The sequence below is a fragment of the Microchirus variegatus genome, assembly GCF_963457635.1.
Source record: "Microchirus variegatus genome assembly, chromosome: 3".
Taxonomy (NCBI): Eukaryota; Metazoa; Chordata; class Actinopteri; order Pleuronectiformes; family Soleidae; genus Microchirus; species Microchirus variegatus.
The window spans coordinates 20,952,402-20,966,672 of NC_139804.1; the positions used below are offsets into that span (position 1 = coordinate 20,952,402).

A 14,271-nucleotide genomic window follows, 5' to 3' on the forward strand; every position below is an offset into this window, starting at 1 on the left:
GATCTCTTGTTGCAGCTGATGGAGCCTCTGTTCTCACCATAGTAGTAAAGCTTGATGGTCTAATTGCTATCAGATGTGGTGTAGGGTGGAGTTTATATTGAAGACCAGTGTTTGTGTCCTGTTATTCCCGTGATCTGGAAGAAGGAAATGCTGAGGCATCAGCTAAAATTAAAAAGAATTAAGCTGTAGTGAGCAATGCTTTCCTGTTCTTTCCATTTCCAGTGATCAGTTTTTGAGATCCCTGGTGAAGAAATAAAACATAATAATGCTTCTTCTTCTTATTATTGTTATAAAAAGTGCAGGAAGCTATGTGCAGAATATGTTTAAAACTAAACAAAATAGGTTTCAGTTCAGTTTATCACCAGGGAGAGGAAGCTCATCAAACAGGCAATAAAAGAAACGTCAGTTTGTAAGATGCAGCTGGGGATCTTTTTATTTATTTATTCGTTTATTTAACTTTTATTCATGCAGGTGATGTCATTGCGTCTCAAGGGTCTTGTTTTCAAGAGAGGATGACAATAACAACAATATTAAAAAAAGCGGACCCAAGAATTATGTGCTGTAATGAGTGAGGCACCTGTCAAAGATGTGAATTTGTGGATTTATTCATTCACAAAAAGTATACAGATGTTTCACATACACTTCCAGTCCAGATGCTAGTGTGCCTCTCATTTTCTCAGCTCATTCCCTGGTTCTGCTGCAGAGACACACACACACACACAGGACATTAATGCAGTATCATAAGTAATACATGTAAAATAGTTTTAAACTTAATTAATTAAATACCTAAATTACCAGTCTCTCCTTAAAACATAAAAGTAATTTTAAAAATGACTAAAGTGAAATAAGCTCTACATCTTCAGTCCCTACAGCAGCATGTTCCAGGAGTTTGAAAACAACCCCTCCCCCCCTCATATTTCAGTGCAGACTGATGGATGGAGAAAGTGAAAATCCTTTTGGAGTCAAGGTTTTGGCTGCAGTGTATCTTGAGACATGTAAGTGGAAAAATAAGAGGGCAGCAGTTTAGGGAGTGAATAGTAAATGATGTTATTCACTAATGTGTGAGAGGTTAACAACCAGTTATGGATCTGAAAAGTCAAACATCGTGTATGAGGGTAGAACTTCATGAAGTTATTGGCCTCACTCAGAAAACATCACAGGATAAACATCATTCTTTCATTATTTTTCAACTCATGTTGAAAGGAGGTCACATTATGATCCTCGGATACTCCTCAACAGGATGGTAACTTGATCACTGCTCCGAAGATCGTGACCACTTAAGTTGGATTACAGTTTGGGAAACAGGTCTGGTGAATAAGGTGCATGGGACAACGAGTTTAAAGCCACTGCCGCCTTCTCACCTCTTTTCTTAGGAATGACGAATGACATTTGAGTGCGCCAAAATGAAAACAGCTACACAAAGTGGGAGTTTCTGGGTGAGGGAGAGAAACGGGGAGGTGGCAGCAACCAGACATTGATTAGAAACTGGAAACCATAATCCCCACCTCGATTAGCTTTTTACTGATATTTTATCCATGCTTCAACGTTCCCAAGAGGCCTGCTCTCTGTTGTATGTTAACAGCTCCCTGTTATCTGATTGTGTTCCACTTTATTTGACATGGAGTGAATTCATTTAGCTCTTTTTTTTGTCTTCATAACCCCTCAAACATTTTACACTACAGTCGTATTCCGCCATTCACACATTTGCACTGTCACAGCCAATTTGTGGATCTCTTTGTGGATGCCCAGGGATGTTTTGTCACACATTGAAGCTAGCATTTAAACCACCAACCGTTAGTGGACATCCTCTTTTCCCCCCACAGCCGAAGCTGCTCAAACATGCATCTGTTCAATTTTCTTTAAAAGCAGACATTGATCCATCTGTTTCAGACAACTACTCACCCTTGTCCAATCTGTCTTTTGTTTAGAAATATTTTTATTTTGAAAAAAAAACACTGCTAAACAGCGAATGGCATTGTTGCAGATTTGAAACATTGAAGTCTGGTTTCTTTCACATGCCTCCATGAACACATTCCATTTAATCGACTGCGGTCACAGTCACTTTTTTTTCCAGCATTCTCTCATATTTCACTTGAGAATAGGACATAATATCCTCTGATGTGGGTGAGTGTTTCAATGTGATGCTACTGGATCTGAGTGCATGCCTTTGATTTTGTAAATCACATGACTTAAAAGCTTACATAGTGGGTTAGTGTCCTCCTGCTTTGTCTCAGAGAGGAGTTTCTCTGTGTTCCCTTGTCTATTGAGGTATGATAATGCTGCTCTGGCCTGAGTTGTACCACAGGGTTCCATCCTGGGCCTGCCCCTATTTGATTAATGTTTCCCTTAGGTCCACTAATTTACACATTCATACATATTAACCTGGAATAGTACAACCTCAGCGTGGCTGTCTGTTATGTTTTTGTTTTATTGCATCCATACATACACTGATGCATATTGTCTCCTCTCCCAATTTTGTCGGTTTTTGGATTGTATATTCTGTGGCGCAGTTAAAGGGGCCTTGTGAGCGGAGTTTCATCTTCTGTGAACGAAGCCGGGTGTTGTGTGACGTGAGCTGATGTCGCCTACCATGTGAAGCGAGTAGGACAAGGGAGAGTGCGTGCTGTCCAAGCCAAAGTGCATGCAGTTGCGGAATACCCTGTTCCAACTCCAGCGGTTTCTTGGTTTAGTCATGTACTACCGTAGCTAAAATACCGTAGAATTTTAGCTCCCCTGACTGATCTGTTGAAGGGAAATTTGTTCCCTTCTACACGTTTGTTTTGTCTGGTCAGTCTCTTGTCAGTACTGTAGGCTTTTGACAACATTAAATGTGGCCTGTGTTCGTCTCCTGTTCTCAAAGCTCATGGATCAACCTTTTAAGTTGCGCGTGGATGCAAGCGATGTGGAACTCTTTTCAGTTGAATGATTTGGTCATTGAGAGAGAGACCCTTGCACTTATCTGGGCATTACAGAATACTCAGTTCATTGTCCAAATCACAGGCTGATGTGTTGGATTTTATATTTATAGTCATATTGTTTAGACACATCAAAGTCTCTGATAATGATGATGATGTCTTGTCAAGAGCTCCTTGCTCATAAATGCTGTATATTTTCTGGCTAATGTGTGACCCTCTCTGGTCTACCAAATAATTTGTGTCACTCTTAAATTGCTTCTTCAGGCCCTAAAAATGCTGAGTGTTGAGTTGTTGGGGCTCAGGGGCTGGTTGGCTATGCTGAGGTTATAACTCAGTATGGTTCTTTCTTTTCCCTTTATATGATAGTATATATAAAACGAGTATTGTAAATGATGTTATTAAATGTGCAAATAAAGTTAGAAATAAGAAATTAATTTCTCTTAACTAGCTGTTGTTAGTGTTCCTGTTTGGAATCCTTTTCTTATGAGGGGGGAGTGTGACGATCCCTCCCTATCATTAGGAGTGCTCATTTGCTGGCCTCCCCCTCAGGCTTAGGGAGGCGGGGTCATCATTGAGGCGATGAGCTACACCTGGACAACTGCACCACATGGTTTTCAAAACTTTTTCCCCCGTTCATCTCACTCTCACACAACATGAGCGTGAGCCTCAGTGCAGCTGTCTGTTTTGGTTTTGCTTTATGCATCCATACACACTCACACTCACACATCCATACCTGCCTACATCAACTGAACTGATTGTTATTTTTTGCACTAGACCTTGTCTCCATGACCATTTTTGTTGCTACCTAAGAGCCGGGTTGTACCCCTCCAACAGAAACCTTACAGAAGCATACCAAAGAAAGAATTTTATCAAGCGCAGCCACGTCAGACCAAACAGGGAAGTGACTGACACAGCAAAGACTAGAGCCTTGCTCGAGTTAACTCATCAGTGTGCATCTTCTCTGGAAGTAAAAAAAAAACTGCAGTATCCTCTGACACTGTGTCGGAAGAACAGTTTTTGGGACTTTCATTTTGCCCCTTAAAGTGGACAATCCTAACGACTACATTCTGAGTGTGGCTTCCTGTAGGTTTTGGCTCCATTTCAGTGGGCATTTGCTCATTTCATGGTAGTAGAAATGAGCAAATGATACCTCTGAAAAAGTCTGAAAAAAAAGGTGCTTTTGTTTTTCCATTATGGACACAGTGTTTCTCTGTATGCTGGGACATAGACATTTTGGGATTCAGTATCATGCCCAAGGACACTTTGGCATGAACCACGGTTAGGGAACAACCAACTCCACCTTCTGTGCCAAAGCTAACCACAGGTCTAATTTCATTTCCATCTGGAGTTGTGGTTGAGCTGTGGCTTGTTGCTAAGTTATATTTATAGCGATCTCTGACTCTGCTAAAACATCAACCCAGCAGAGGCTGATGAAGCCAATGGTCATGGGCTCAGCTGCTTCCTTATTAAATCACTGTGATAATTAGCGTGGTCTTTGTCAGCACCTTAATTTGATCAGTGGATTAGGACTTTGTGATGAAGCCCCAGAAAAGCAATGTAATTAAAGCAGTATACTAGACCTAGTGGTGAGATTGTGTCAGCTGTTGTTTCCCATGTCGTCATGACTGAACGCTATAGAACTTTCTATAAATTTGATTCCTCTTTGGATGTGTTACTTGGGTGGATGAATCACTTCTTTCATTTTATTGTTTGTTTATAAAGCATAACCATACACTTTCTATCATCTAAACCATACAGTGGTTGTTATGGCCATATTATTCCTGCCATAGTCTTTCCATTACATCCACAATGAATAAAGGCTAAATGGAAAAGATATAGAAAAGGAAAGAAAATGTCAAAATAAACAGTGAATGGAGTTTATTATAGTCACTGGCAGAGCGAGAAGGCAGACAGTTTTAAATTGTAGTGATTAGGGGAGTATTTGTTGGCGAGACACTGTGAATGGTGACGGTAGTTTTCAGTGAGTCAGTTGAAATGGAAAGTTCATTCCGTTTTAGTTTGATATATCATCGTTTCACCCACAGGCAGCGTGAGGCCCAGGAAGAGCTGTGATTGCAAAAGGCTGCTGGGAGTTCTGTCATCACTATGAATGGGGTTACCATCCATCTTTAGCTGCGGTCACATGATAACATTTTTGTTTCGAAATATTTCAGGCCCCTGAAGATATGTTCGTTGCACGTGCTTGTTGTTTTTCTACGGTCTGTTATCTCTACTTTTACTGACACAGGGAGGCTCTCCTTTAACTGTGTTGTGTTGTGTTCTCTGCAGGTTTGTAAGGAGATGGCTTTGCAACCGGCGTCATTCTCTGTGGATACTGCTCATCCTGCTTGTGGTCTGTATTACCATTCAGACCCTTGTCGCCCGCCAGGCCAGGTAAACTCTCTCTAAAACAATACAAAGCCATGTATAACGTGACTACATTGTCACCTAATGAAGTCACCTAATTATTAAACTCAGAAAGGCTTGCTCATAGAGTTTGACCCAAAGTGCAGTTAAATTGGTGATTTAGCAGTATGTTTTTAGCCGAAGGATTTTTACCAAATTTCTTATATTTGAACTGACAGCTTATGGTGCAAGAATGTCAATTCTGTAAACACAGACTAATAGACATAGACCTGTGGGCCTTGACCCTCTAGCCAAATATAAAGGTGCTGTAGGCAATAATAAGTCATTCAAAATAAAATTAACATTTTTCAGTTCAGGCTCATTCAGTTTAAAATAACAGTAACAAAGAAACATGATTCAAATTCTTCTCATATTCTTTCTTTATGTGATCCTTGGACCAGTCTGTGAACCTTGTATAACACATAAACTTCATCATATTTGTTGATTGGTGCAGGATCATAGTTGATATATAAACTTTGTGATGTGCTGGGTCGAGCAGGATTAGCAGGCTTTCAGGTGTAAATTTTGTAATTTAATGCCCTCTTGTGGCTGCAGCAAGTGATTGTATCTGAAGGAGAGCTCAACTTTCTGCTTATGCACCCCTCACGTGTGTGTGTGTGGTTCATTATGCCTGGGTTTGTCAAGTGGAGGGAAGATCAGTTTTGTGTTGTACATTGAGGATAAAACTTGAGATGTAAAACAGCTGACTAGTAAGGTAGAGCTATTGTGTAGTAGAGAAGCAGGGTAGGAAATTAACCTTTTTTTATTCTATGTGAGATATGTTTCATTTAATCAAATATAATATTATATAACACCTTATTTCTCCTATCAGGGTACTGTTGTAGTGTAAATCATGTTAAATACCTTTTCATCACCAATTTGAATGAAATGTAAATTGTAAATTTACGGATTTAAGTTCTGCCAAACAATACTATCAGACCTGATTGAGCATTTGTGTGTATACACCAGCAGTGCTAAGGTGGGCATAACACTGCTATGAGAAATACAGAGATGATAGGCTTAATCAGCTTTCTATGACAATTATTTAAATGTAAAAGACATAATTTTTATGTTACATAATATTATGTTTATATTTAAGAATTATGCAGTAATGCTTTAAACTAATATTTTTTAAAAATAATTCCCATAATCTGTAAAATGTTTCCTAGTCTTTAATCCTATAAAACCTTTATAAGATTACAGGGTTGGGAGTTGTGTGAGCTTCTTATGCATCCAAAGCTCCCGTCAGGTGAATTTCATGGGCAATGTCAGATATTTCAAGGGCATTTTGTAGTTTGAGACTCTACTAAAGTGTGTCCCTGTATTACATTACTGCTCAAATCTCATAATGTGGAGCCCAAATGAAAATCAAGAAGTTTCATGATGCAGACATGCTACGTGCCATGGGAATTTTGCATCGTACTGACTGTGTTTATGTTGTCTTGTAGGAGTGACAAGTCAACGGGGCTGTCACATCTGAGATTCACTGTCAACAAAGACCAGCAAGACGTGAGATCAGTGCAGAGTGACAGGCTTTCAGATCTTCATCATCAGAATGGGGGCCACGAAAAGCCATCTGAAAATATTCTGTGGAGACATGGGGATAATACTGAGAGCTTTGCTTCAAGAAAAGTGTCACCTGGAAAGCCACCTCTGCCAAAACATGGGTACAAACCTGATATTGGGCCTCCAGGTTCTTTGGCCCTCCACAGTACTAGAGAAGGTTTAACAACACACGGAGACAAAAGCCTTCCCAACACTCCCACTCCATTCGCTTTTTTCAAGGATCACCTCCACAGCGCAGCCCATGCACAAGCAACCTGCCAACCTAAGTCTCACATCGTTTTCCTGAAGACACACAAAACAGCCAGCAGCACCATCCTAAACATCTTGTATCGGTATGGTGAAAGCAGGAATTTGACCTTCGCCCTCCCTTTGAACAAACATAGCCAGTTGTTTTACCCGTTCTTCTTCGCCTCCCATTTTGTGGAAGGTGTCAGCAGCAGAAGTGTGAGGGAGTTTCACATCATGTGTAATCACATGAGGTTTAAACAATCAGAGGTGAGCTTTGTCACTAAAGTTGTGTTGTCCTGCCCAATTTAAAGTTTGTTTTACATGTGGAATTTGAATATGTGGATAAATCGCAAGAGCCCTTAATACTGGCCTCAGACTACAGGAGATTTAAAGTTCTGAAAGATCTGGTTGCTTCACGCACCAGAGGGGAATCTTCACAGATAATCTCTAATCATAAAAAAAGAGAAGCAAAACAAAGTCAGTTTATCTTATCTTATATCTTGTCACATGCTGGAAAGCCTTTCCTCCAACTCAGCTGCCCACCTCAAAAGTGCCACTGCAATTCTGAATTTCAATCCTAAATGTCAAATATGTTTGACGGTTATTGAGGCAGCCACAACAGTTGTGTGGGCAGTTTTGGAAGAATGGCTCAGTCAAACCATTCTCCAATTCCTTGGCGGTGGGGGTGGGGGTAAGGGGGGCAAATATGGGTCAAATCTGCCGACATTCCTGTAGTCTGAGATCATCATCAGGGCCATGTGTGGGTCAGGTAGAACTGCATTTGCTGTGTGGGTTCAAAATAATCTCCAGAGGAAATGGGGATCTGTAAATAATCTCTATACAGATGGTCGTCGATAAAAGGGAAAAGGGGAAATGATAGACTATTCCATTTACAAGCCCAACATTAAGGCATAATAGATAATAATAGTAGATCCATGCTGTTGGGCATTGTTATAACACCTTGTTGTCCACTTACAAGTCGTTGAAAACTATTAATGTGCACACTGCATCATCGTAGATGAGTCCTCTTCTGGATGTGATCCCTAAAATAAATATTTTCTTATGTCACAGGTGGCAAAAGTGATGCCTGAGGATTCCTTCTACTTTTCCATCCTGAGAAATCCTGTGTCCATGATGGAGTCCATCTTCATTTACTACAAGAGCATTCAAGCTTTTCATAAGATGAACCACCTGGATGACTTCCTCGAAAACAGCTGGAAAAGCTACAACGCCTCAGTAATCAATAACCACTATGCTCACAATGTCCTAGCATTTGACTTTGGTTTTGACAACAACATTACAGCTGATGCTGTAGACCTGGAGGACAGAGCCAAGATGGTTATTGCTGCCATTGAACGAGAATTCCACCTTATTCTTATTTCGGACTACTTTGACGAGTCAATGATCTTGCTAAGGCATGTCCTCTGCTGGTCCCTGGATGACGTGGTTTCCTTTAAGCTCAACAGTCGCAATGAACGAACTCGTCGGCCTCTTTCGGCAAAAACAGCAGAGAAAATCAGGAATTGGAATGCTCTGGATTGGAGGATTTACCTGCACTTTAACACTACTTTCTGGCACAAAGTGAACAGCCTGGTTGGTGAAGAGCAAATGGTGAGGGAAGTATCTCAGTTGAGAGAGCTACGGAACAACCTGGCAAACACCTGCTTAAAAGATGGAAAGGCAGTAGACCCGTCCCAGATAAAAGATGCTGGGCTGAGGCCATTTCAGTATGGAGCAGCTGTTATTCAGGGCTATAATGTAAACCCACACATCGACAGACAAACCAGAACAAAATGTGAGAGACTAATTACTCCTGAACTTCAGTACACAGAACGTTTGTACACACAGCAGTTCCCTGAGATCGCTGCTAGGCTAAGACGGTCATCGAAGGTAGTTCGTTCACAGCGTCCACATCCGGACAGAACTGACACAACGGGATTGGGCTGGAACAGAGACCCCTATCAGAGACGCTTTATAAGACACAGATTCTCAAATATCAAGAACTTAAAGGCCTTTACAAGTGCCTTGTCAGAAGCTAACAACAGAGAAAGATCATGATGGATGGTAATTGTCTTTAAATGATGATCTCTGTTAATAATATCAGGTACACTCTTAGAAATAAGGGTTCTAAAAGGTCTCTTCTACAAGGGCTGAGGTTCTACCTGGAACCATTTGCTTCTGAAAAACCCTTTCCCGAAGAAAGGATTTTTCAAGGGTTCTTGGTAACACTCATGGTTCAGTAAGAACCATTTTGAACCAGAGAACCCTTTAAAACCGCTTTCCTGAATAAATGGTTTTAAAAGGGTTCTTGGTGGAACCCTCCGAAAGGGTTCCAGGTGGACCCTTTATAAAAAGGTTCTACCTGGAGCCAAAAAGGGTTCTCCTATAAGGACAAGCCGAAGAACCTTATGTGGTTCTACTTAGCACTTTTATTTCTAAGAGTGTATGAGAGCAGCTGGTCCATCTAATGCTACATTTCTATAAAGTATAATTTAAAACCTAGAATATGATTGACCTTATTGATGATGTTGGTGCCTTTTTAAAGAAGTATAGCTGTTTCAGAAATGAATCAATGTATATTTTATGCCCCCCCAGCAGCCTTTAAAGTTATACTATCGACATCCTTAGTCCAACTCTGCACTAAACACACACAACTGTACTTCTTTAATTATACCCTGGAAAGAGTGTAAATTAGCTTGCATATTTAATATTCTTTAAAGATATTTGGAAGAGCCTTATCTGTTTGAGAAGGTTTTTTTTTAATGTTATGTGCATCTTTCTGTCTGTGGTGTCTCATTTAATGAGTTGAGATTTGGAAGACTGTACGCGGTCAGCATCAAAATGCTCCGTCTGCAGTTGCATAGATTAGGTTTTCATCGTGTTTGTCAGGACCAGAGCGACGTACTGTAAAAACCTATTATAAGCTATGTGAATGAAGAATGCCACTCTATCCGATCGCTTTCTTTTGATGTTTTGTAGTGATGAGGATTCATTGAATGTATAATCAAATAAGGGTGCGGGGGGGGGCTTGTGATTAAATGAAATTAAAATATTTATTTAATTAACTGGATGTTTTACAGCCTTGTTTCACTTAAATAAAGCTTGACAAATGAAGTAGCTGGATAAACACATGAAAGCTTCTGTGAATAATGTGTAGTACGTACTGTATTTTTTTTTCCTAAAATCATTGTGTATGCTGAAAATTGATCAATAATACGCACAGGTTTGAGTTGATTGTTGAGATGTAACGCACTGTCACATATTTCCCATTCAGTGTAGCAGTCCGACTTTAATTAATAGCCCTGAGATACATACAGTCAAAACAACAACACAGAATATTATCTCAACTGTTTGCAAATAAGATAAATGTTCTGTGTTTATATAATGCTTTTACGAGACTTGGAAAACACTTTGAGTGCTTTAGAAAACAATTTACACACTCTTTTCTATCACACTTTTTGTATCACTTGCTGCCGGCACAGCCATGAGGGAGAATTAGGTTAGACATTTTTGCCTGTTCCTCCATTTCAAATAAACAGGCTGAAAATGTTGTTCAATAATTGTGATGATAAATAAAAAAGGAATCCAAAGGATTTTTTTTTCTGTTAGACATGCTCAAGATTTATGGTAATGTGTTTCATGTTTCACTATATTTATATCGTGATTGCTCATGGTGGGAAATGAATTCCAGTCCCTCTTTTCTCCACTAGGGGGAACTGTTTGCATTTCAATCAATGTGGGAATTCCTGATTCATTTTTGAATGTTGGAATGAATGCTGTATGAAGAACTGGATGGAGGGATGCATGAACAGGCCTGATCCAATGATAAAGGAACGCTGGGTTATTTTATATAACATCATCATCATGTGGTCCATTGTGAGTCCAAAACATGGTATGATAGATTTTGCTGTTCTATCATGCAAGTGTGCACATTATGAATATATATACTGTATGTATCTCCATTATAAGTTTTGGAATTGGAAAAAATTACCTTATTTCACTCACAAGGAAACAGATGCAGGGATACACAACATGTGTGTATCTATGTTATTTCTCACGTGAGGGCGAGGCTGCATGTTTTTTTTGTTTTTTTTTGTTTTTTTTACTGTTTGTAAGGTTTGCATGTGTGACAGTGATGCAATTAAATAACACAGCACCTTTTATTCTTCAGTCATGAAGATGAGTGCAGCAGTAAATGAGCCTGAGGCCACAGAAGGTAGACTCACTGTGTGTGACAGTGTCACGCAAAGACCTACATGAGCTGTTTGTCTATTTTAGTCTATAGAAAGAGAACACACACACACACACACACACACACACACACACACACACACACACACACACACACACACACACACACACACACACACACACACACACACACACACACACACACACACACACACTACTGCCAAATGCCCCTTTGGCAAATTCTCTACATGTGTCACATCATCTAATGTTGATTCTTCGTGTCTTCCCATCTTCTCTGTGGTTCACAATTATTGCACGACAATTTAACATATTGTCATGTTTATATAAAAAGATGATTGTATAACTATACAATAAACAATTATGCATAAATGCAAAAAAACCCACAAAGTTAAATCCTCTCCAAGGATGATTGCTTAAAGTGCCTAGTGTTGCTTCTTTGCACAAAGACATGTTTGGTGTTTGGTGGTGCCTCAACGGTTCTCTACCCAACCGTATTTACACATTTTCATCACATCAGCTTTCATATTAGCAGAGTTTAATGTCCATTACAGTACAAACATGCAAAGTCGACTACTAAAGATCACACCCAAATACTTTTAATACTTTACTATTTAAATATCTTGTCATGACCCCTGAATTTTCTTTGGACTAAGAGAGATTTGATTCTGTTCTACATGGGTTGGGTTTCATTTTTTTTTTGTGTTTGTCCTTTTCCCCCTCAGATAATTGTCTGCCTTGCCCTGATGTGATACACCTGAGTCTCATTAGCTTTCCCCTCAGTGTATTCCAATCTCTAAGCTCCCCAGCTTCTTTCTTGGATTCTTTTCTGTTTCTTTGTGTTTTATTTCCTGTTCCTGCTTTATTTCTTCAAGTTTGGATAATCGTGTTTATTCCCTCCGTCAACATTTGTAAGTTTGGACACTCAGCTCTTCTTCATTGCATCAAGGCTGGAACTTTGATACGTGCTTGAGTGAAAAAGGCTGCATGGGGGCTCAGCATGAACAGGAGAATAATCAGCAAGATTATTTTATTTTACATTGTTTACTTTCTGTTCACAAAATGACTGGACCCCAGTGTCTGCATTTAAATCATGCAACAGCAAAACCTGAAACATGCTGGTCTTTAATTCTCATCAGCTATAGATTTGTTCTTTTATAATCAATGAGTCATTTCTTAGTTTTCCTTACAAGTGCAATTATATTGGGTGTGCTCGTCCATGTCCCAACACATGCTGTCCCTTATGGTCTATTTCTAGGCCAAGAAAAAAGAAAACAGTTCCCTTTTGACTTGGTCTTCATTCAGTGAGCGAGCACAGTCTGTGAAGATGACCACCTGTGGTGAGCTTTAATATACAGCACAAATACGTCACTCTATCTCTGTGCATTCAGATGTGAGGAAATGTCGCTTCATTTTGTTTGAAAGAGGAACAGATCACTGTCTGCTGTCTGTTCAGACAGGATCAATCAACCCTGATGGCCATTTCAAATCAAAGTGACCCCCAGGTCTGCAACAAAGGCATACGCTGTGGATGAGTGTGTGGGGAGATCTATGTAAGTGGACAGGATGAGTGACAGGTCAGCCTGTCTGGTTGACAACTTGCTGGTCATTTGACATTTAAGCAGATAGGGGAGAAGCAGAAGCAGCGCTGGAGGATATTACAGCTGTCTGTATGTGTGCAGAGGGGCAGTGTAGTGGATGTGGATATGAAACCGAAGCAGATGAAGAGTAATGATAATAGGCCGGCGACACTGCAGGTTACTGCAAATAGAAAAACACACATCTCTCATAAACACCTTATCTGTTTCAAATGAGATGGAGTCACGCTTAATATCTAAGAGGACAACTGAGGGTAGAAAGAGAAATGAAGGATTTGTGTGGAGTAATATCAGTGTGAGGGATATTGCAAAGCATATATAGTAAAGATTTACTCTAAAGCTACTATCTATCCCCACAGGGAAGAGCAAAAGTAATGTACTTTTAATCAAATACACCTGTCTAGCACATACAGAAACACTGATGAAAAAGGGAGAAAACTTCAAAATGACGGTTTTTATTTTAACGCTAAACAATTTTTTTTGATAATGTGAACAATGATGATTAAAATGACCCACATTTGTGTGTAGCGTTTTATGTGGTAGAAGTTGAAGGTTGAATGAGGCCACCATTTTGGACCACCATGATTTTACAATAGCCCACAATGGACAACTGAAGGTGTCATAGATTCTCCAACACACTTGGAAGGGAAGGATGAAGTGAGAGCTGGAACAAAAATTTAGCTCATTTTAAAATACATTTAATACTGGGCCACTCCAGATGCATTTGCAGTGTGTGATCCTCTGTGTTTTTAACACCTATTATTCAAACAAGTTTGCCTTTAAAAATATATCATAAATAATACTCTATTAATCCAAAAAGGTTCATTCTTGCTCACAAAATGTAATACTCTGCTAGTATAAGTTTGTTTATCTTGACAGTTTCAACTGCACTTCCTCCCAATGTTCCTCTGAAGTGGGTTAGTGTAACACCGGAGGTCAAAGCAACATCACGTGACACTTCTGAGGAAGATTACAGGAAGTGCAGTCGAAAGTGTCAAGGTAAACAAACAGACTTACACTAGCCAAAGAAAAGAATGTAGCTTATTCAATACCAGGGACATTTAAACATATAGTTACACATTTCCAGGTCCAGTTTAATACTGCATGCATAATAGCGCAATAGTAATTCTGTGTAGAAATTCAACTTTTGACAATTGGGTCAGATGAACACACTTACATGTTTTAAAAATCCAATATTGGCACAATAATTAGATTTTAATACCAGTTATGAACAATGCTTTTGTTGCTACACTGCAGTAACTGTGACAGGGAGTCTACATGGTTTGTTTCGCCATTTATTGGAGAAGACCTGTTGACCAGAAACCACTGCTCTTCATCACAAAAAATGT

General features: G+C 39.6%; 1 protein-coding gene across 1 annotated transcript; it reads left to right on the forward strand.

The window, feature by feature from the left end:
* Positions 1-1,193: 1,193 nt before the first annotated feature.
* Positions 1,194-9,173, forward strand: gal3st2 (galactose-3-O-sulfotransferase 2; the record flags this gene model as incomplete). Its single annotated transcript, XM_083886881.1, has 5 exons — positions 1,194-1,243; positions 5,205-5,309; positions 6,770-6,830; positions 7,107-7,382; positions 8,187-9,173. The coding sequence occupies 5 exons, from the start codon at positions 1,194-1,196 to the stop codon at positions 9,171-9,173; spliced, it is 1,479 nt and encodes a 492-aa protein (XP_083743007.1).
* Positions 9,174-14,271: the final 5,098 nt, after the last annotated feature.